The 23,011-nt window shown below is 39.9% G+C and overlaps 2 protein-coding genes and 1 long non-coding RNA gene across 2 annotated transcripts; 2 read left to right on the top strand and 1 right to left on the bottom strand.

Annotated features, from left to right (window-relative positions):
- LOC101164420 (uncharacterized) overlaps nt 1–23,011 on the top strand; it is a 736,165-nt gene that overhangs the window by 371,162 nt on the left and 341,992 nt on the right.
- Nucleotides 4,169–11,358, bottom strand: LOC144986889 (uncharacterized). The gene is made up of 3 exons (XM_078935503.1): nt 9,740–11,358; nt 8,057–8,845; nt 4,169–6,564 (listed from the first exon to the last, which is right to left on the bottom strand). The coding sequence occupies exons 1-3, from the start codon at nt 9,909–9,911 to the stop codon at nt 5,021–5,023; spliced, it is 2,505 nt and encodes an 834-aa protein (XP_078791629.1). The 5' UTR covers nt 9,912–11,358; the 3' UTR covers nt 4,169–5,020.
- LOC144988603 (uncharacterized) lies at nt 18,569–21,998 on the top strand. The gene is made up of 2 exons (XR_013652530.1): nt 18,569–18,683; nt 18,899–21,998. It is a non-coding gene; the product is annotated as an uncharacterized LOC144988603 (long non-coding RNA).

Genomic DNA, 23,011 nt, shown 5'->3' with positions numbered 1-23,011 from the left:
AACATCAGCTTGGAAAGAAGAGCTGAAACATCAGCTAACATGTCAGCAGTCTGTGGCTGAGACCAAGTCAACACTCCTGCAGCGCTCAGCTGCAGCAAAAAGACACCCAGTAAATGTGGAGAGAGAGAGAGAGAGAGAGAGAGAGAGAGAGAGCTGGAAGAGCTGCTGTACTTGACTAAATTTAGAATTTAGAAATGACTTCATGGTCTTCTGAAATAGTTCCATCTATATTAATTCTCTGAATGCTACTACCTTTAAGGCCTGTTCACACCGGGACGAATTTCGCCGGCGATTTTCGCCGACGTTTAACGCCTCGTGACTAAACAAAGGGCACCAATGTGAGTGTGCACACCGAGGCGAAAAAACGCCAAGCGCCAAAGCGTCAAAAAAAAAAAACGCCTCGGGTTCGTTTTTTTAATCTATTCGACCAATGAGAATGGCGCTTTTGCACACGTGTCTGGAGCTTCTGAAGTTACAATAAAACACAACTTGGGGGCGCTCAAACACAAAACTGCCTTGCTGAGCACACATACCAGCGAAGAAGTTAGACGCCAAGTAGCGTCTACACTGCCGCGAAGAAATAATGACGGACATTCTTAAATATCCCCTTACCAAGTACCAGTTGGAGCTACTGGTGCTTGAAATATTCATGTTTTCTTTGTAGGATTCTGACAAGCGCGTAAATACTTGCTCTCTTCTTCTGAGTGAAAAGCGACTTTAAGAAGCGTAAAGTTGCGCAGCGCCACCTTGTGTACAGGAGTATTTCTGTTTACATTAAGCGCCATCTAATGTCAGGGAAGGAAATTGCATGTTCGCTCGGCTCACCGTCAGCGAAAATCGCCTGGGTGTGAACACAAAAAACGTGGCGAAAAACGCTGGCGAATAACGCCTGGCGAATATTCGTCCCAGTGTGTACGGGCCTTTAGAATGGGGTCTCTCCAGATTAAAGAAGTAATGTGAATTTTGTTCACCGTTTTCAAGCCACCTTGATGGAGATCTCACAAAAGCTCCCTTGGCTTTTGGAAGAAAGTGTTTCCACTAAACAATTTACATGAGAAGACATTCATAAACACAGATGTGAGCAATACTTGGATTTACAGCAGATACCTTCACATTTCTGTCTGTTTGTCTCATTACAATGCATGGAAGACACAGAGGATGTTTAGCCATCAGATTGATTTATTTGAAAAAGCTGAACAGAAGCATAGATAATCACGTCTCCATGTCTGGGTTCACTTACATCCTCGTACGACTCCGTCCACATATTGAATATATTTAAGATATGTGAGGCTATAAGTGTAATCTAGACAACTACAGAAAAAAGAGAGTTATATCTGCATGGACATTCTTTATTCAACATCAGTTCTACCATACTTCAAATGCATTAGTGACATTTTGGGGGATTTATACAAAACAATTATTTGGATTAAACTCCACAAAAAGAGTAATACATAAAGGAAGTGGGATTTAGAAATCTACTAATGCTTTAATGAAAAGACATCACATAAACATTTGTGGACAGTGTGCATGCAAGAATGTTGGAAATGTTGTATTGTGTAGATTTTTAAAGAAGAAATGAACATTTATGATTTAAGAGAAATGTTTATGTTTGAGTCATGCTGAGTTCCCAATAACTGCTGGTGAAGGATAACCTTTTTTCTTCTTTTTCATTCTTTTCTGCTACTACAACTTAATTTCCCTACAGGGATTAATAAAGTTCATCTTCATCTTAAAAAACAACATCCAAACTCTTGCAAAGATGGATGTGCATGTTGAGCATATGAAAGGAAAGCATTTAGCCGATCACTGCTAACTCCACAGAGAAAGTGGGGCTGTGTCCGAATTCCCCCCCGAACCCCTAAATACCGACAAACTATATAGTGCGGCACTAAATATTCAGCCTTTCTCTTAGGGCACTATAGCTGTGAATTGAAAAGCAATTCGGACACTATGCTCACTACATTATTTTTATGGTGGATACGACGCCATCGATTTCACAAAGTTAAATGAGTTTTTCACTGATTTACTGAGCAGCGATGCACACTTCTGTTTCGCAGAGACTTCTGGGAAATTTCTATGGTACTTAATATTGGAACTGTAGGTTGTGTCTGAATTCCTTCCCTGCTCACTATATAGTGCGTTCACCATTTTGTAGTGCATTCCAAAATCCAGTGCCCTAGAAAACTTCCCAGAAGACTCTGCAAAGAACCAGTGTGCATCGATGTTCACTAGATCGGCGAATATAGACCACAATGCATTCCGTCAGAACAATTTTTGCCAAAAACCTTTATTTATTTAATTAATTATTTTAATTTGTTTTGCTTTTTTGTTATTATTTTTGTTTAGAGTCAGCAGCATGTCTTCATTTCGATTTCCAGCAAGCTTACTTCTGATTGGCCACAGTAGTTGCCCTAGAAACGTCACTCAGACCAACTCGACCAATCCCGGTTGTCTGGCTCCAACGGGGACCCGTTTTGTGGAAAAATGGCAACGGAATTGGCTTCATTTCCCTGTAGCCGGGGGTAAGGCCCTTTCTCTGGGTGAGGTCACAGTCCTCTATGTACAGTGAATTTCAGGGCCGGATCTGTGTGGAAGTGAGCCCAAATATATCTAGCTGCTACCTTCTAACATCTCACACAAGCTCAGGCTCCTTCCCTCTCAGAGAGGTGACCCGACTGCAAGCTTTGTGTTGTCACTGGACCTTGTTCTTTCTGACTCACTTTAGGGATTCTGAACCGCTCTTAGTCTGACTCGTCACCTAGAGCCGGTCTGCGTGGGACACCATGCCATTGGCTTTAGCCCCGGACAGATCAGCTTCTAAGATCACTCGAGTGCTCAAACCCCTCCACCACGTTAAGGTGGCGGTTCACGGAGGGGATCCATTTAGTGTGTTGCAATTCTTTCTGTTTCTACTTTTTAATGTCACTTCATTTTTTTCTGAATAAAATGAATTTAATTAAAAATAAATGATCAACTTATCCATTTTTTTTACAGGAACCTTTTTTTGGTTGGGTGGGGGCAACTGAAGTCCTCAGAGAAAACCCACACAAACACTAAATGGTGTGTTGCCCTTTTTTTCTGTTTGGCCAGATTTTAAAGAATTAATAAATCAGTTCACATTTTTTTATTGCCTTTGTTATTTTTGTACAACTAGAAGAGAGAATTGCAACAATGTTTTTGTTTCTTCAATTCACAATTTTTTTTCTCTCTCACTTTTTCTGTCCAACAACTGAGCAAACAGATTAGAGCTGAAGGCCTTTTGTGTTGGACAGGTTTTACTATCACAACAAGAGGTTATAGAACTTTAGAAGCCAGAGTGTAGATTTGTATAAAACCCCTTTTTGTTGTATTGTTTTTTTTATTTATTTGTTACATTTAGTGTGTGTGGGGAGGGGGAGGGAAAGAATGTGTGGGGGGTGGAAGAGAGTAAAAGGAAGAAAGGTGAAAAAGTGGGGGATACAAGTACCGCTGATGTCTAATGATGTCATCACTCTGCAGACTTTTCTTCCCTTTTTAAAAAAATATTTGGTTCTTTCCAGCAGCTGGAACAGACATTAAAGGAGGAGTCTGTTTTTTCAAACAGGCTTTGTTTGTAACTAACATATTGATAACTAATGACGTTCTGCTGTGCGAAGGTTACAATAATCTATAACAATGATTTAACGTGGTAGAAAACATGCATTTATCTAAACGCCACTCTTTATTTCCATAAATTAAATCACTTCTACAGTATTTTCATCAGTCATTAAGAATTTTGAACACATTTTTTACTACTTATTTGTGCAGATAAAGTATATAACATGGGAAAATACTTTTGCTGATCACATTACCAACCTACTATGAAGGGATTTCTGAGCCATTGTTCCATGTGCAACACTTGCTGTTACTTTGTACCTGAAACTCAAAAACAAGTGCAAACAAAACCAGGAGCTGGAGAAAGTGGTCAGGGTTAGGGAAGTCTGTGAATCTCTACTTAGACTGCTGCCCCCGCAACCCGGTCCCGGATAAGCGGAGGGAGATGGATGGATGGATTATTGAAAAAATGTGTTTTATAGTGAACGCAGTCCTTCGTATTTAAAGTGGCAGATGTGGCACAAAAAATGAATAACATCAACTAATCAACAAACAGCAGAAACCCACACTGTGAGAAAGACTCCACACTTCTGACTGATGTTCACGTCCACTTTATTCTTCACAGTAAAGATTGGAACAGAACAATGAGAACCAAAATAAAAAACAGAGGAACAGTTCTAATGTCTACTAGAAAACATGAATAACAAGAACACCAGACATAAACCCCAGTCTGGTTCTTTATCAGCCTCTTCCTTCATACATTTTTAGGAAAATCTTTTCCTCACTAAACTTGGTCTAAAAAAAAATATAAACTCAGTGACTACTTTTTGTTTAAATTAATAATCAAATGTTCACTGACTACATAAAAAGTGTCAGAATTAAAGACGTTTACAAAATCTTTCTTGTGTTGTCATGGTAACACACACATGAACAAACTAAAAATTAATTAAAACATTTTTAAAAATTAAAATATTTAAATTATCTGAAATACGAAAACCAAAGTGATTGGATGTGCTGCAGAGGTAGAGTGGTTGACCTCTGATCAGAATATCACAGGTTCAATTACCACTTTGCCCATCCATGTGTCAAAGTGTCATTGAATAAAACTTAACCCCACATTGATCCTGGGGGTTATAGGTTAGTGCCAGTGTGAGACAGCACAGCTGGCATCAGTGTGTGAATGGGACTGAATGTTTAGTAGTTTGGGCTTTCAAAGAAGGTACATTAGCGGTATATTCCATACGTATATGGCAACATAAAAACAAGGCTTGAAATATTTCATTCTAAAAAATCATAATTTCAAATAAAATACTAGTTTCTGTCTTTATGGAAGAAAATTTGTACTTTTTCCAAATCTCTTCCTCTGCTCATGAAAACCCAATGTTTTTACTGCACAAGTTCTCTGCTCCAAGTTTTCTTGCGCTTAAAGTTTTTAATGAATCCTGTATTAAACTGTTTTTCTCTTGTGAGTTATCATATGTGTTTTGAGATTAGATATAAGTTTAAAACTTTTGTCACATTCTTTACAAGAAAAAGGCTTCTCTCCTGTGTGAGTTCTCATGTGTGTTTTAAGATGAGATATTTGACTGAAACTTTTGTCACATTCTTTACATGAGAAAGGCTTTTCTCCTGTATGAGTTCTTGTGTGTTTTTTTAGACTAGACAAATCACTAAAACCTTTATCACATTCTATACAAGAAAAGGGCCTTTCTCCTGTGTGAGTTCTCATGTGTGACTTGAGATGAGATATTTGAATGAAACTTTGTTTACATTCTTCACATGAAAAAGGCTTTTCTCCTGTGTGAGTTCTCATGTGTCTTATGAGATGAGATATTTGACTGAAACTTTTGTCACATTCTTTACAAGAAAAAGGCTTTTCTCCTGTGTGAGATCTCATGTGTGTTTTAAGATGAGATATTTGACTGAAACTTTTGTCACATTCTTTACAAGAAAAAGGCTTTTCTCCTGTGTGAATTCTCATGTGTATTTTGAGACTGGATATTTGACTAAAACTTCCACCGCATTCTTTACATGAAAATTGTTTCTCTCCTGTATGAAATCCTATGTGAAAAGGTTTGTTAGTGATTCTTGAGCTTTCACCAGACTTGAAAAAAGAAACATTTTTCTGCACTGGAGATTCTTTGTGTTTCTTAACCAAATCATCCTTCTTTAATTTTTTACTACCATCAGAGTCACACTGACTTTTTGGCATCTGAGAGCTGTCCACACTTTGGACATGACTCCTGTCTCTTCTCTTCCTCTCATCTCTGTTCTGTGGGTCTGTCTCTTCATCTGTAGTTGATGTTGATTCTGTCTCTTCATCTGTAGTTGATGTTGATTCTGTCTCTTCATCTGTAGTTGATGTTGATTCTTCATGTTGGTTTTCTTCTTCATCCTGACTATCAGTTACATTAAAGCTCTGCTGAGTGTTTAGATCTGCTTCACTGTTCTCATCATCCTCATTAGTAGGAATCTCCATCAAGGTATCAGTCTCCTGCTTCAGATCAAGCTGCTCTTCATCCTGACTGATGCAGAGGTCCTCTGGCTCCTCTTTAATCTGCGGTGGTTCTGGTTCTTCCTGTTCCACTTTGAAGTTCCACTGTTGGTTGTTTAGATCTGCTTTACTTTTCTCATCTTCCTCATAAGTAGTAATCTCCATCAAGGTATCAGTCTCCTGCTTCAGATCAAGCTGCTCTTCATCCTGATTGATGCAGAGTTCCTCTGGCTCCTCTTTAATCTGTGGTGGTTCTGGTTCTTCCTGTTCCACTCTGAAGTTCCACTGTTGGTTGTTTAGATCTGCTTCACTGTTCTCATCTTCCTCATAAGTAGGTATCTCCATCAAGGTATCAATCTCCTCGTTAATCGTTGATGGTTGTGGTTCCTCCGGTTCCTTTTTATAAAGCGGAGGGTCTGGTTTCTCCAGTTCAACTCTGAAGTTCCTTTGCTGGTTGCAGAGATCTTCATCTTCAGTCACCCAATGCTGGGGGAGGACTGCAGAAACACAAAAAGACACATTTTTTTGTTTTAGGTCTTTGTGTGTTGTTAATAAACACTATTAACTGATTATAAACTTGGTCTAAAAAAAAATATAAACTCAGTGACTACTTTTTGTTTAAATTAATAATCAAATGTTCACTGACTACATAAAAAGTGTCAGAATTAAAGACGTTTACAAAATCTTTCTTGTGTTGTCATGGTAACACACACATGAACAAACTAAAAATTAATTAAAACATTTTTAAAAATTAAAATATTTAAATTATCTGAAATACGAAAACCAAAGTGATTGGATGTGCTGCAGAGGTAGAGTGGTTGACCTCTGATCAGAATATCACAGGTTCAATTACCACTTTGCCCATCCATGTGTCAAAGTGTCATTGAATAAAACTTAACCCCACATTGATCCTGGGGGTTATAGGTTAGTGCCAGTGTGAGACAGCACAGCTGGCATCAGTGTGTGAATGGGACTGAATGTTTAGTAGTTTGGGCTTTCAAAGAAGGTACATTAGCGGTATATTCCATACGTATATGGCAACATAAAAACAAGGCTTGAAATATTTCATTCTAAAAAATCATAATTTCAAATAAAATACTAGTTTCTGTCTTTATGGAAGAAAATTTGTACTTTTTCCAAATCTCTTCCTCTGCTCATGAAAACCCAATGTTTTTACTGCACAAGTTCTCTGCTCCAAGTTTTCTTGCGCTTAAAGTTTTTAATGAATCCTGTATTAAACTGTTTTTCTCTTGTGAGTTATCATATGTGTTTTGAGATTAGATATAAGTTTAAAACTTTTGTCACATTCTTTACAAGAAAAAGGCTTCTCTCCTGTGTGAGTTCTCATGTGTGTTTTAAGATGAGATATTTGACTGAAACTTTTGTCACATTCTTTACATGAGAAAGGCTTTTCTCCTGTATGAGTTCTTGTGTGTTTTTTTAGACTAGACAAATCACTAAAACCTTTATCACATTCTATACAAGAAAAGGGCCTTTCTCCTGTGTGAGTTCTCATGTGTGACTTGAGATGAGATATTTGAATGAAACTTTGTTTACATTCTTCACATGAAAAAGGCTTTTCTCCTGTGTGAGTTCTCATGTGTCTTATGAGATGAGATATTTGACTGAAACTTTTGTCACATTCTTTACAAGAAAAAGGCTTTTCTCCTGTGTGAGATCTCATGTGTGTTTTAAGATGAGATATTTGACTGAAACTTTTGTCACATTCTTTACAAGAAAAAGGCTTTTCTCCTGTGTGAATTCTCATGTGTATTTTGAGACTGGATATTTGACTAAAACTTCCACCGCATTCTTTACATGAAAATTGTTTCTCTCCTGTATGAAATCCTATGTGAAAAGGTTTGTTAGTGATTCTTGAGCTTTCACCAGACTTGAAAAAAGAAACATTTTTCTGCACTGGAGATTCTTTGTGTTTCTTAACCAAATCATCCTTCTTTAATTTTTTACTACCATCAGAGTCACACTGACTTTTTGGCATCTGAGAGCTGTCCACACTTTGGACATGACTCCTGTCTCTTCTCTTCCTCTCATCTCTGTTCTGTGGGTCTGTCTCTTCATCTGTAGTTGATGTTGATTCTGTATCTTCATCTGTAGTTGATGTTGATTCTGTCTCTTCATCTGTAGTTGATGTTGATTCTTCATGTTGGTTTTCTTCTTCATCCTGACTATCAGTTACATTAAAGCTCTGCTGAGTGTTTAGATCTGCTTCACTGTTCTCATCATCCTCATTAGTAGGAATCTCCATCAAGGTATCAGTCTCCTGCTTCAGATCAAGCTGCTCTTCATCCTGACTGATGCAGAGGTCCTCTGGCTCCTCTTTAATCTGCGGTGGTTCTGGTTCTTCCTGTTCCACTTTGAAGTTCCACTGTTGGTTGTTTAGATCTGCTTTACTTTTCTCATCTTCCTCATAAGTAGTAATCTCCATCAAGGTATCAGTCTCCTGCTTCAGATCAAGCTGCTCTTCATCCTGATTGATGCAGAGTTCCTCTGGCTCCTCTTTAATCTGTGGTGGTTCTGGTTCTTCCTGTTCCACTCTGAAGTTCCACTGTTGGTTGTTTAGATCTGCTTCACTGTTCTCATCTTCCTCATAAGTAGGTATCTCCATCAAGGTATCAATCTCCTCGTTAATCGTTGATGGTTGTGGTTCCTCCGGTTCCTTTTTATAAAGCGGAGGGTCTGGTTTCTCCAGTTCAACTCTGAAGTTCCTTTGCTGGTTGCAGAGATCTTCATCTTCAGTCACCCAATGCTGGGGGAGGACTGCAGAAACACAAAAAGACACATTTTTTTGTTTTAGGTCTTTGTGTGTTGTTAATAAACACTATTAACTGATTATCTTAAAACACCAATTGTCTGTGAAGACTCTAATTCATCCAGTTTGTTTCCATCACAGAAGTAGGATTAAAAATGCCATCTGTACATTATCATTTTCGAAATTGAAAACATTTCACCTCTTATCCAAATTGTCAATTCTGAAATACCTGGTGAAAGAGCTAGTTTATATGTGCTCCTGGAGGAGGAATCAGTGGCTGCCCTCCCTAACCTGGTCATCTCTTTCAGCTGTTAATGAGTGGAACTGGTTTGTTTGTCTGGGACTGATTTAAACCTGAGACCACCATTCTTATTAAGATAATGTTTATCTTTCTTGAAGAAGATCGCATCTTTCACGCCTCGCTCAAACCATGCTTTCCCTCTGGCTAAAACTCAAACCTTGCTATCCTGGAAGGAGTAGTTTGTGGCCCTCAGGTGGAGGTGTACCGCAGACTCTGGTCCACTTGAGTTGGTTCTGTGATGTTGGTAATGCAGCTAGGGAAGCAACCTCTGCACAAGCGGCTTTACCAACATGACAGAACCAACTCAAGTGGACCTGTATTGGCTCGAGCAGGGGAACCAACCAGCCAGGTGAGGGGGCCCCCCTTCCGGCATCCGGGAGCAAGGGGGAACCCCGCCATTAGGGCCCCGAGCCACAGGACAGGCACTGCGCTGTACTGGGGGGTAGCCCTTGGGGCCACCGGGCACCAAGACCCGGGCCATGACGGAGCCAGGACCCAGGAACCGCCCACCAACCAGCCGGGGCTCGTCACTCCAGGCCAGCCCCGGCGCCCGACCCAAGCAGCTTCAGAGAGCTTCACTGGTTTGTAGAAGGTCACATACCTATGAGGTGGAGCTGCAGCTGTGGTTTCCAGATGACATCCAGCAGTCTGCGCTGACGACAGAGCTCCTGCTCGTACTGGACGATGGTTCCTTCACAGAGTCTGCAGATTTCTTCAGCAGCAGCAGCTAGTCGCTCGCTGATCAACTCTCTCAGAGACTGAAGGGAAGACATGGTTCCTGCTCCGATCTTCAGCTCCAACTCCCACAAACACCGCCGTCCTCTTCACTGCAGCTCCGATCGATCATCTGCTAGTCTCACAATCCCAGAAAAAAGGTCCAAACAGAAACTTTTCTCCTGGTTGGAGATTTTCCTGAAAGTTCCTGTGATCCTGCAGGAGTCAGTTCTGCTCAGCCTGCAGACCAAACAGAAAAGACTCTGGAAGCTTCCACATGGGAAACTTCAAGACAAAGAATCCAAACAACAACGTCTGATTGGTTGACTTTTGGAGGGAAAGCTGCAACAATCTTCTGTGATTGGTTCAGCCGTCCCTGCCCCCACTAGTCCACTGCACAGGGGGCAACATTCCAGGGGGGGTTGGTAATCTCCTCCTTCTATTGTTTCTGCCCCACTGGCTCTTTCAAAATAAAAGCTTATTGTAGCAGAAACCTGAATGGAACATCAGAATGGACTCAAACTGCTGCTGGTTTCAAAGCCTCGTTCTCAACTTCCAGCTGAACTCTTCATGAGTTTGAGCGTCTGTGACAAACTCTACAGTTGAACAACAGCAGTGAAAATCTCCATGGATGTCAACTGGGAGAGAATCAACATGAGATTTCCAAGAGTTTCTGCAGGAACTCATCACAAAGTCAGGAGCTGCAAGGCCTGATGGGAGATCTGTCATCCTATTGTGACATGAAGGAAACTCCTTCAAACAGGAAAGATTTCATCTGACACGATCACTTTGATGTTAACATGAAGATGGATCCCAGTGATTCAGCTGAAAAACATCCCATAATAGTGTTCTAGATGGTTCTAGAGTGGTGTGGAGATTTCCTGTTTCTTTTTCCTGTTTCTCCAGAAACTAGAAGTCAAATCTGAAAGCAGAAGCTGCAAACTGAGTCTGTGAGGCAGATTTTCCAGCAGCACATCCTCCTCATCTGCTGCTGAGATGGAATGAAGATCAGCTGAGGAACAGCAGGTTTCCTCTCACATGTTCCTGCTGCAGAAAACACTGTTTCATATCAACTCATCCACATCATGAAGGATCAAGATGTTTGACTGAATTTACATGAAAAGAAAAGACGTCAAAGAAATCTGTCCATACGGGAAAGACTGAATGAATCCAAGTTTTTACCAGATAGATGGAACTTTGTTTGATTTTCTAGCTCTGCTTTTCTCCAAAGATGAAGAACATCAAGAAATAACCAATAAATGCTGATCTGGAACATTCTGTCTGAGAGTCTGACTGACACTTTGACACTTTCTACATTCTGCTTTGATCCGGGTCTGAACCTGCTTTACTGCCACCACAACACATCCAATCCCAGCCCAGAACCTGAAGCTGGTTCTGAACATGAAGCCGGTCTTCAGGGACAGCAGGACTGATGAGTTAGTGATCTTCTCAGATGGACTTCAGACCCCTTAGAGCTGAAACTCTCACATTTCTCTAGGAATCAGCTTCTTGTTGACGACACACTGCTGCAGTCAGGGGAACACACAAGAAACACACACAAAGACACACAAAGAGGGAGGAGCTTAGCTCAGGCATTGAAGTCATGGTTGAACTCTTCTGGGACTGATTTTAGACACAGAAAGCACTCGTGTTGTAATCAATAAGATGATTGGTCAGCTTTAGCATCAATGGAAACATCACATGGTCTTTCATTAAAGTCCATTTAGATCATAGTTACAGAAATAAGAACTGATCAGAAGTCATGAATCAATGGATATTCAGAAACATTCAGAATATTTCACTAGTCTGATTGGAATCACTCTATTCAATAGAAACCAGCAAGAAAATACAGCTTTTCTCTCATGACCTCGTTATTCATGTGAATTTATCAGCTGTAACCCATAATTCAGACAAATGGAGCCAGTAATTCCAGAATAATCCTCACATAGATGTTGTGTGTGGAGCCCGTTTTCCTTTATATGATCCAGCTCTTGGTCCACTGAACCTCCAACCTTCTTCCATTTGTTCAGCTGCTGGACAGAACAAAGAAAAACAAACAGATGTTTTTGCTGAGTCAGTAAAATGCCTGTTGGAGCTCCAACATGATTGTTGACGGTGTTCCTCCTCTTTCTGCTCCACTGACGTCCTCATTTCCAGTTTCCTGATCAGACAAACTAAACTCTTTTCCAGGTTTGAATCATCAGAAGAAGAAGAAACTTCCACCTTTGTGCCACATGCTCAGAGAATCCACTTCCAGAACAGCAGAGATTCCCGCCACATGTGACAGAGCATCCAGGTGATCTCCAACTACAGGACATCATCACCTGCCTGTGACAGTCACACCTCCATTCTAGATGCAGCCATTGACCTCTAGGCTGTTTGAGGCTCAGAACAACATGACAGCCAGGAAGACCATCCCTCCTCCTGACCACCAGCTGCTCTGTCTCACAATGGCTGCCATGAGGAAGACTCCATGAAGAGTTAACGCCCAGAGGTCTGCTGGACCAGACACCATTCCTGACAGAGTGATCAGAGAGTGCAGAGCAGCTGCTAGACGTCTGATGTCTGACAGGAAATCTTCTAGCAGATGTCAGCTCCATCCCATCAGACGTTAGCTGACAGACTGGCGGCCATGAGCTGGAACAGCAGTCAGAAACACAGTCAGAGGGTGGAGATGGGCTGCAGGTGAAGCAGGAGTCCCCGCCAGTCATCCTGGACACCTGTGGAGAAAAAAAACAACACCTGCAGGAAAATGCCAGAGGACAGCAATGGCAGAGATGACCAGCAGAGGGAGACAGAGGGACAGGGACAAACCAGGACACATCACACTTATAAATTCCTATTTTACCATGACTGCTTATGTTCTGAATAGTGTAGGATGATAGTCTTTTATGGTTTTGAGAAGGAAGATTTAGATGGAATGGGTTTTTCTAATCTAGATTATAATAAATAGATGAACACTTCCATCTCAAGCTGCAGGACAAACTGTTCTAGACTGTTGGAGACAGGAACAGCTTTGGTCTGGGAGTTGTCCAGATTCTCAGATGAAATCTTCTCCAATATCTGCTGCTTCCATCACCTGAGAGACTTGTTCTTCCATCCAACATCAGCACCTTTGAAAGAACCACCTACATGTTTGAGCTGGAGGCGGAGCTTAAATGGGATTTGAATATCTAGCTCGCCGACTGTCCAGTTCTTTCAAACATCGATGACTTTTTGTCTGGACTTACTGCAGGAGGAATCCTTAAGTTAGGAGAGTTTTTGGATAGAATTTGTAGATTTCCTTCATGGTTGAAGTCAGACAGAAAGTGAAGAAGAGGGAACATTCAGAGCAGTTTCTGTGCTGTTTGCTTCCTCATGAGTCACGTCTAGATCAGGTCTGGATCCCAGTCAGAAAGTGATCAGGAAATCTGCAGATCAAACCTTCATTTACTGAAATGGAAAACATCAACTGACTTTCTACAGATTCTACTTCCATTCATCAAACTCCAACAGGAAGAAGATTTACAATCAATCAAATCTGTTGATTTCCTGACAAACGTTGTTTTCTCTTCCTGTTTGAATGTTTGATTGTTTTCAAACATGAAGAGAGTTTTTTTTTCCTGTTTTTAGCTTGAAATTTCTGTTGAAATGTAAAGGTTCATTCAGAATTCCCCAGTGGCCTCATGTTGGAGGAGGGGCTTCATGAGATGCTGCTGGGGGCGGAGATTGAACACACCGCTTCTTGTAACCCAAACTCAGGCTAAGTGGAGGAAAAGTTGGGATTTCTGGTGTTTGGAAAGATCTGGAATGGTTTCCTCCCACAAGAGCTTCTGCTTGGAGAAAAAGAACAGACAAAGTAAACGCACAAGTTCCTGATCTTATCTTTTTTATTGTGACATACATATATATATATTTATAGAAAGCTTATCCAACTTAAATGAATTAATTCTATTGGTAACAAGTAATTTAGTTATATTTACTCAACCCAATTTCTTACGTCTACCCAACTCAATATTTTTCTTTTTTTTTTTAACTTGTCCTGTCCAACAGCTGGGCAAACAGATGAGAGCTGAGGGCCTCTTGTGTTGGACATATTTTACTTTAACAACGGGGGTTATGAATCTTCTGACAATCCAGATGTATGTCTGTATAAACCCCTTTTGGAATCCAGGCCAAACTTTCTTCATTTTAATCATATTTGAAAATCTTTGTGTTGGAACAGATGGAAAAGGAAAGGAGGGAGGGGGGGTAAAACCATGAAGCAGCGTAAAGCAACAAGTTTCTGGATGTTTATCATTACGGTAAGGTTCAGATGTAATACAAGTCATAGGGCGGGGCCTGTCCACACTCACACACACTCAAATGTTATAAACCCACCTGTTGGCTCCAAAAAGATGTTCACATGTCCACATGAACACAATACAAATATCATTCACACACACACTTATGCCTTCAGACCAACTAGTGTGAAATATTTCATTCATTCAATCATGCAAACTAGTAGTACTCAGGTGAGTGTTTATGTTCTTCTAAAATGGATGATGGAATGTGAAAAGGAGGGAGAGTTCCCAGCCATCCCCACACTAAGACCCCCGCCACAGTGGTAGCGGCAGTCAGAATCCCCCCTCCCCCAATGCCTGCACAGCAGCACATAGAGAACAACCCATCCGCCACCCAGGCCAGGGCCAGCAGGACTGCCACGGGGCACCCAGAGCCAGAGAGCAGGGAGGCATGGGGGGACAGAGTGCAGCTCCAGCCCAACCAGGAGAGCAGCACCCCGGCCGTGCCCAAAGCCGGGTCCCGCCCTAGAGGAGCAGTTGGGGTGAAAACAGAGGCAAAAGATTTTTAGAGTGGATCAGCAGAGTGCAGGTGGGACGAATCCCATGGATATGCAGTGTGGTTGCAAGGGTACAGACGAGTCTGATCCCGTGTATGTGGTGTGAGTAGATAGCTTTGAAGGGGAGGGAGAGGAGAGGGGGGGTGTGAGGGGGAGTTTATGGGGGTTTGGCCTTAAAATGTGTGTAGAGTAATAATAAAAATTGTTGGAATAAAATCTAACAATTTTGTTAAAAGGGTTAATTTATTGTTTTTTTGTGGGAAATATTGTAAGGAAAATATTATACAAATAGAACAATTTGAAAAAATCTGGGGGAAAAAAAAAAGGATAGATAAATTGGAAAAATTCAAAGAATCTGAAAATTCAGTTAAAATAATAAAAGGTTTTGTTTAGGAAAAATATCTTGTTTTTCCTATGTTTGTTGGTTTTTTAAGGGGTCAATCATCCTGTGTCTTTGGTGCGTTCTTTGGTTGGTGGTTCTTGTCATTGAGTCCTTTGGGTATCTGTGTTTGTAGTCGTCTGATCCATTCCATTTTCTTTTGATTCCTTTCGTCTGCAGTCCAGTTTGGGTTTTGTTCCAGAATTAGGGTTTGCAGATTTTTCCAGATGGTTTCCTTGTTTAGGGGTGTCAAGTTCGGCAAGGTGGGGTGGTTTGAACTCTGTTGTGGGTGGTTGAAGTCGAGGGATGGGCTGGGAGGGTCAACAGTGTTAATGAGACACGTAGGTAAGCATCCAGGGTTCATCACAGGTGTTGTTTGAGTTTTCCTCTCTGGTCCCATCCCTGTCAGGTTTCCCACTGTAGTTTGTGGTGTATTTGTTAGGGAGTGTTTCTTTGTAGTCAGGGTTGGGTTTTTGTAATTGAGTAGAATAAAGTCGCGGGCCTTCTGGAGTAATCGCTGTTTCATTTGTGGCATTCGTTTTTTGGCTTCTCTCGTGGCTTCGGCTAAAATGGGTCTTATCCTCTTGATGGTTAAAGTGACGCCAATCGTCGGACGTGGGATTGGTGTCGTGGTACCATTCAGATCGTTCAAATAGATAATGCGGAAAATAGGAAATAGGGCCTTGGCCCAGGCCTCTACAGTCAAGCGTTTTTTCACGATCCGATTCATTGAAGGATGTTTTTCGTATTGTTCTTTTTGAATTTGGCACCGTTTCCTGGAACCCAAACTCAGGCTAAGTGGAGGAAAAGTTGGGATTTCTGGTGAAGATCTGGAATGGTTTCCTCCCACAAGAGTTTCTGCTTGGAGAAAAAGAACAGACAAAATAAACACACAAGTTTCTGATCTTATTTCCATTTTCATAGTAACTTATATGTATTTCAGTGATGAAAGTCAGGCAAGGAAAAAAATCCCTGAACTTTTCTTTGAGCGAAATGGCGGGCGCGGAGCGATATTTTTGAAAAATCCATGGTCTTAGGTGCATTCTGGTACATTCTGGCAGCTATTTATTCACTGCTTAATAAAGAAACTAAGACTAATTTGAGCATCATGATTTAACATTCAAACCCCTAGTTTGACTTGCCATTAAGGACTTGCTGGTCCTAAAAAAGAATTTGGATAATTGCTAAAAGTAACACAATCCTACAATCTACGCTCTTCCTTAAAGCTGCAAAACATACAATTGCTAAAATATAGTAACATCAATGCCCCAAATGGCAAAAAGAACACCAGTAACTATGATATTCTATGAAAGTATCTCATTTATTTGAACGATTTCTGCTTTAGAAAAACTGTTTTCTCAAACTATAATTACATCAAAATATGAGATCTGCTTTAACTACCTTTCTATAACATAATACATCAATTCTTTAACACCAATACTTAGTAATCTGGGAAATATCAAAACAAACAAACAAAATTAAACATTGTAAACATTCTTTTTTAAGGGAGTGTGGGTCCAAACCACCAATACTTATAATTATAATTAATGTCAATAATGTTTTTGAGCAAAACTGAACTAAATCATGGTAATTATGAATTACAGATAAATTAGAGACATTTATTCAAATGTTTCAGATTGATCAATGTGGCGGGTTATTCTGCAGCCAGTTCAAGAAACTCTACGGGGGGGGGGGGGGGGGGGGGGTTCTCCTGGTCAAGGGGGCACTGATCAAAGATCAAAAAGATCCCAGACCAGATTTAACAAACTACTACAAACAGTACATACAAACCATTCACAGACTTGACATAAATGGCAATTTCAAACAATGCATAAGCATGTTTTATAACATGGTCAGTTACAAAAGCAATACATATTAACCAGGGTTTAGTCCTTAATTCTTGTTTTTTTTTCTCGATTTGGATTGCTTTTCTCACAAAAAGCGGACTATATGTTATGCGATGCGGCGTATAGTCCACGTCGCGCAGCACCACTGCTGCAGTCAAGATTCGGGGATATATATATATGATGATCAGCATCAGTTCAGAGAGAAAGTTCATTTCTCATCCGAAAGCAACTAAAACGTCCCGTCATTGGTCAATTAGGCCGGGAAGACGAGGCCAAGATAGCCGTGCCCATAGAGAAAGCGATCCACGGAGAAATATAGAAAATAAAGCGAAAATTCGCCAATTTCAGACAATTTTTTCATCCGTAGAGATCAAGTCTTTGTTTACCGGAAGATACGATCGGTTTGCTCAAAAAAACGGACTTCCAGGAATTCCTGTAAGACTTTCATCACTGATATTTATATGGAATGTATCCAACTTAAATGAATTACTTCTATTGGTAACAAGTAATTGAGTTACATTTATTCAACCCAATTTCTTATATCTACCCAACTCAATATTTTTCTTTTTTTTAAACTTGTCCTGTCCAACATCTGGGCAAACAGATGAGAGCTGAAAGCCTCTTGTGTTGGACATATTTTACTTTAACAACAGGGGTTATGAAACTTCTGACAAACCAGAGGTATGTCTGAATAACCCCCTTTTGTAATTTAGGGCCAAACTTTATTCATTTTAATCATGTTTGAAACTCTTTGGTGTTGGACCGGATGGAAAAGGAAAGGAGGGGGGGTAAAACCATGAAGCAGCGCAAAGCAACAAGTTGCTGGATGGTTATACTGATTACAGTGAGGTTCAGATGTAATACAAGTCATAAGGCGGGGCCTGTCCACACACACACTCAAATGTTTTAAACACACCTGTTAGCTCCAAAAAAGTCTAAATGTCAACATGTACACAATACAGATAATGTTCACGCACGCATACTTATACCTTCAAGCCCACTAGTGTGAAATATTTCATTCAGTCACACAAACTATTAGTGCAAAGGTGAGCTAACACCTGTGCTCAGGTGAGTGTTTATGTTCTTCTAAAATGGATGGTGGAATGTGAAAAGAAGGAGGGAGAGTGCCCATTATTATTATTATTATTAATAATAATAATAATTATTAATAATAACAATTATTATTAATTATTATTATTAATAATAATAATAATAGCATTATTTTTATTATTATTTATTGACTTACTATTGATTTATTATTATTATTATTATTAACTTATTATTGGGTTTTTATAAATAATTTAATTTAAATTACATGTTAAAGAGGTCTAAAACTTCTAAATGTTTAGAAATTAATTTTAAAAATTCTTTCTAATCATTTTTTTATTTGTAAGAAGTCCTGCAACAATGCATTTTCATTCAAGTTTGAGCTTTTAAGGCTGACTGTTTCTCTTCTTTAACAACAACATAAACATTATATACATAAAATATAATATATTTATATATATGTATAAATATATTTAAATCTAAAAATATATACAGTTTATAAAAGCTACTTAGACACCACTAAAATCCATAGAAATCATTGTCATGTGGGCGTCGTCGACCTCACCAAGATGGCGTCGCGCTCAGCCACCGTCGGCCAGGCTTCTAAAGCGGGCGTGTCTCCTCTAGTGATATAACTCATTGGGTTAGCAGATGCTAAGCGCATTAGCCGAGAGAGCGAGGGAGGAGCGGCAGCGGCGCCCAATCGGTTACAATGAGCTTCTGTTACTGATCATTTCATGTAAGTTTATGTTAACAAACAGCTGTGAAAATAAAAAATACGAACTATAAATAACTTTCCCAACTTTGGTTTGGCCAGCGCCCCACCGAATGCTGGTCTGCAAGAACCAGAGTTTCTCTGAACCGTCTCAACACGTGAAAACTTTCAGAGCGGCCATGTTGTCAGTCAGTGAGTGACCTGTTGTGTTTCTTTGTCTGGTGCTCTTTTCCTCACAGATCAACACAACAGAAAACAACTTTTACACAAAGACTCACCGAAGAAGAAAATGGAGAAACTCAGACGTCTGAGTCTGCTGGACAAACTCTGCTGAGGACAGGACTCTACCCTCTGTGTGTGTGTGTGTGCATGAAAGTCTGCGACTCCTCACTTCTCTGCAGTTACAGGAATCACGTGACTGCAGCTGCAGCAGTCAAAACGCTGCTGGGTCCTAAAGAGTAAGAGGTTCAGCTCTGAGGGGCTGAAGTATACGGAGCCCCCCAGGTCAAAGTCAAAGTCAACTTTATTGTTGATTCTTCACATGAGCATCACATACAATGAATCGAAATTCCGTTTCTTACTCTCTCATGTCTGTTCAAGAGCAAAAAATAAAATCTAAATAAAAGGAAAGAAAAGAAGGACAATTTACAACATTAGCTAATAGCTATTAAAGTGCGAGTCCACTGAAGAAAGTATCTCAAGGCGGTGGCGAGGGGGGGGGGTTGTTTGAGCATTGTTCATGGGGGAGATGGGTGGTGGGTAGGTGGAGAGGTGAGAGGGTGTTTAGCATCCTGATTGCTGTTTTTGCAGAACTGTAAACTGTTTTTACTGTTTTTACTTTTCTGATTACTGTACTGCTTTTTCCTACATGTATGTCTAAAAGTGCTCATCGCCCTTGGTGATGAGACCCACAAGAGTTGTGTCGTCTGCAAATTTTACAAGGTGGTTGGTGCTGTGGGTTGTGGGCCTTGGGGTGCCCCGGTGTTGAGAATGATTGTGTTTGAGGTGTTGTTGTCGGCTCGTACTGTTTGTGGTCTTTGGCTGAGGAAGTCCAGCAGCCAGTTGGAGATGGGGGTGTTAACACCCAGCTTGTCCAGTTTGCAAATGAGTTGCTGTGGTATTATTGTGTTAAATGCGGAGCTGAAGTCTATGAACAGCATTCTCACATATGCGTCCTTTTTGTCTAAATGGGTGAGAGCTGGATGGAGAGCAGAACAAATGGCGTCCTCTGTCGATTGTTTGGGTCGGTATGAAACTGAAAGGGGTCCAGGGTGGGGGGAAGGGTGGATTTTATGTGTGACATGACTATCAGTTCAAAGCACTTCATGATGATGGCTGTTAGTGCTATGGGGCGGTAGTCGTTGAGGCAGGATGGTGATGGTTTATTTGGCACAGGTATGATGATGGTAGCCTTGAAGCATGATGGGACGATGGATTAATCCAAGGAGATGTTAAAGATGTCTGATGCTGTGAGGATTCTGCAGGTCCGTTCTTCAGTGGTTCTGGTGGTGTTCTGTCTGTCAGTCACTCCAGGTTCCTGTCAATCATCCACATGTCTTCATGTCTGTTGTCTTCAGTCAGTAGAAGTCTGTTTTCAGCTCTACATTGTCAGATCATCAGTTTTTGGTTTCTCCATGGATTTTCTCCTGTTTCTGTTTATTGATCAAATCTTGACGTTTTTGCCTCTGACTCCAGTTTCTGCATTTTGGCTCCTCCCCTTCCTGACAGCTGGATCCAGTGTGACTTCGGTTCTATGTTGGATTCTCTTCTGCATCTGATCCTCTAAACCAGTGTTTTTCAACCAGTGTGCCGCGTGTGTGCCGTGGGAGATGGTCAAGTGTGCCGTGGGAAATTGCCCTCATTAACTGATTTAACAACATTTCCCATCTCCAGGATTTCAGCTCTCTGTTCATCCAAACAGGCCCTGATAAAACACTGAGGAGTTAGGAATATAAAAGATCGTGAAATACTTTTTCTTTGCGTTTATTTTATTTTATTAAAGACATTTTGATAAGAATGACGTTACCACGATTCAGCTGCAGCTCCGGCTGTATTTTGGAAAAGTCCCGTCACTTTAACTGTCTCCACCAATCATTCTTGAAGGCTTAATCACATGTCATCAGTCTGACCAATCAGAAGTGGTTAAAGTCTTCACTTCCTTGTCCCGATTTAGCTCGTAAAGTCTCTCAGTTCTAACAAAAATACCAGCTAAAGCTCGTCTTTTGCGCTGTAGCTTTCCACAGAATCCGGTATCAGACCGTGGAACAAGTGAACAAAACAATGAAGCCCCGAAAAGCGATCTCCGCCGGCCGTTTTATGCACTACATCTCCCATGATGCATTGGGTTGTGAGAGTGACAGCGCACAAGGAGATCTGTTGTTAAACGTCTTGAAAACAACGAACACACTTCAAACTGTTTTTAAATCTTCTAACTTAACTTTTATTGCATCTTTTAGAAAAACACAGCTGCAGTTTCCAGCTTTTTCTGCAACAATTATCTCAAAAATGCATGTGAGACTGTGGAGGGAGGGGCTGTAGATCAATACAGACTGAGTTTCTCCTTTTTTTTAAATTTTTGGATGCTGGTGTGCCGCGGGATTTTTTTAAGGTTAAGAAAAGGTCAGAAAAGGTTGAAAAACACTAATAATAATAATAAACACTAAAACCTCTAAAAGTTGTTGTGACTGGAAGGATTTGGATCCAGAAAGATGGAGAACCTGAAGGATCCAGAGTTGAAAGAAGGCTAAACCAATCAGAAAACATTCTGTTCAACAGAAACATTTAGTGTCAGACCCGGAATGAGGAAGCTGTGACCTAACCACAAATACTGTTCCTTTATTTTGAAAATCCCCTGGTCTTTTATTTTGTACTTAGTAGCAGCTTACTGTCCCTGCTGGATCTGCTCTGTGTTGAATTCAGACGTCTGGCTAAAGTCCAAAGTGACTCCAGGGGCCTCATTTATAAAACTTTGCGTAGGATTTGTGTTAGAAGTGGCGTACGGATGAAACATAGGACGTAGGTACGCACAGAAATATTCGGATTTATAAAACCGTGCGCACGCACATCCTACGCATCTTTCCCTTAGTAAATCACAACCAATTCTAAATGCAGCGCAGCTTTTGCGGCTTCATGACACGCCCATAGTTACCCATAAATAGTCAGTGAAACGCCCACAAATGAATATTCATGGGTGCGAAACCATGGCAAACACAGAGAGGAAATCAAAAAGTATTATTATTGTATAGAATTCCACATGTGTTCATTCATAGTTTTGATGCCTTCAGTGTGAATCTACAATTTTCATAGTCATGAAAATAAAGAAAACTCTTTGAATGAGAAGGTGTGTCCAAACTTTTGGTCTGTACTGTAAAAGAAATCTTAAGTGTTTTTTTTTTCTTAACCCGAAAAAAATCGGTGAATTTATTTAAATCTTTCCGAGACACAGAAACAAGAAACAGCTTTAAAATCTTTGCAGATTGTCTGTGAAAAATGTTTGCGTTCCAAAGATCTTAAATTTTTTTCGCTTTTCTTTTATTATTTTACATCTCAGTTATATACTTCAGAAATTTGTTAATCTAATTTTAATTAAATTAAGTAACATTTTCTATTCTTTTTTTCACTGTAATGAGAATTTCAATATTATTGCTTGTCTTTGTTATTAACTATACAGTTAAATGTTTATTTATAGTCGTAATTATTCTCTTTAGAAACAGTTTTTTAGGATCTTTTTGCTTGAAATTTTCTTTTTTAATTGTTGTTTCCTTGTTTACTTAAGAAATTTCTTTATTCATTACTATAGTTTAGAAATACAATAAACGAATGTGATCAGGTTTAGTTAGTCTCTGAAGTGTTTTTGTAGTCAATTTTTAATGCAAACTTTATTGAAAGTAACAATTCAATACAAAACAATTCAAAACATCAACAAGAAAAGAACAAACCAGGGCGTTATATTACATTTTTACACAAAGACATTCAAACTGACAAACAGGTCAAATGTTTTAATTTCTTTCTTACTGTCAGAGTTTCTTATTGTCTTAATTTATTGTTTGAACTCTTTGATAAAGATAGAAAAATGAGGAGTATGATTTTTAACTTTGGATCCATGAATGTTCTATTTGCATAAAAACAATAAAAGGTTAATGATGAATAATTGTTCTTTTTATGAGATGGACAGTGGGTGATGGCAAACATAATATTTTCTAAGTACAAGCAGAAGTCTGGGTCTATGTGTGCAGAAATGAAATGACAAACTTTAGCCCAGAGAGTGGTGGAAAAGGGACATGACCAAAATAAATGTACAGCATCTTCAGGGTGTTCTTTACAAAAAGAGCAGCTAACATCAATGTCTTATT

This window comes from Oryzias latipes, chromosome 2, assembly GCF_053564925.1.
Source record: "Oryzias latipes strain Hd-rR chromosome 2, Olatipes_Hd-rR_3.1".
In the NCBI taxonomy this organism is placed as follows: domain Eukaryota; kingdom Metazoa; phylum Chordata; class Actinopteri; order Beloniformes; family Adrianichthyidae; genus Oryzias; species Oryzias latipes.
This window is presented reverse-complemented; position numbering and strand designations above follow the sequence as displayed.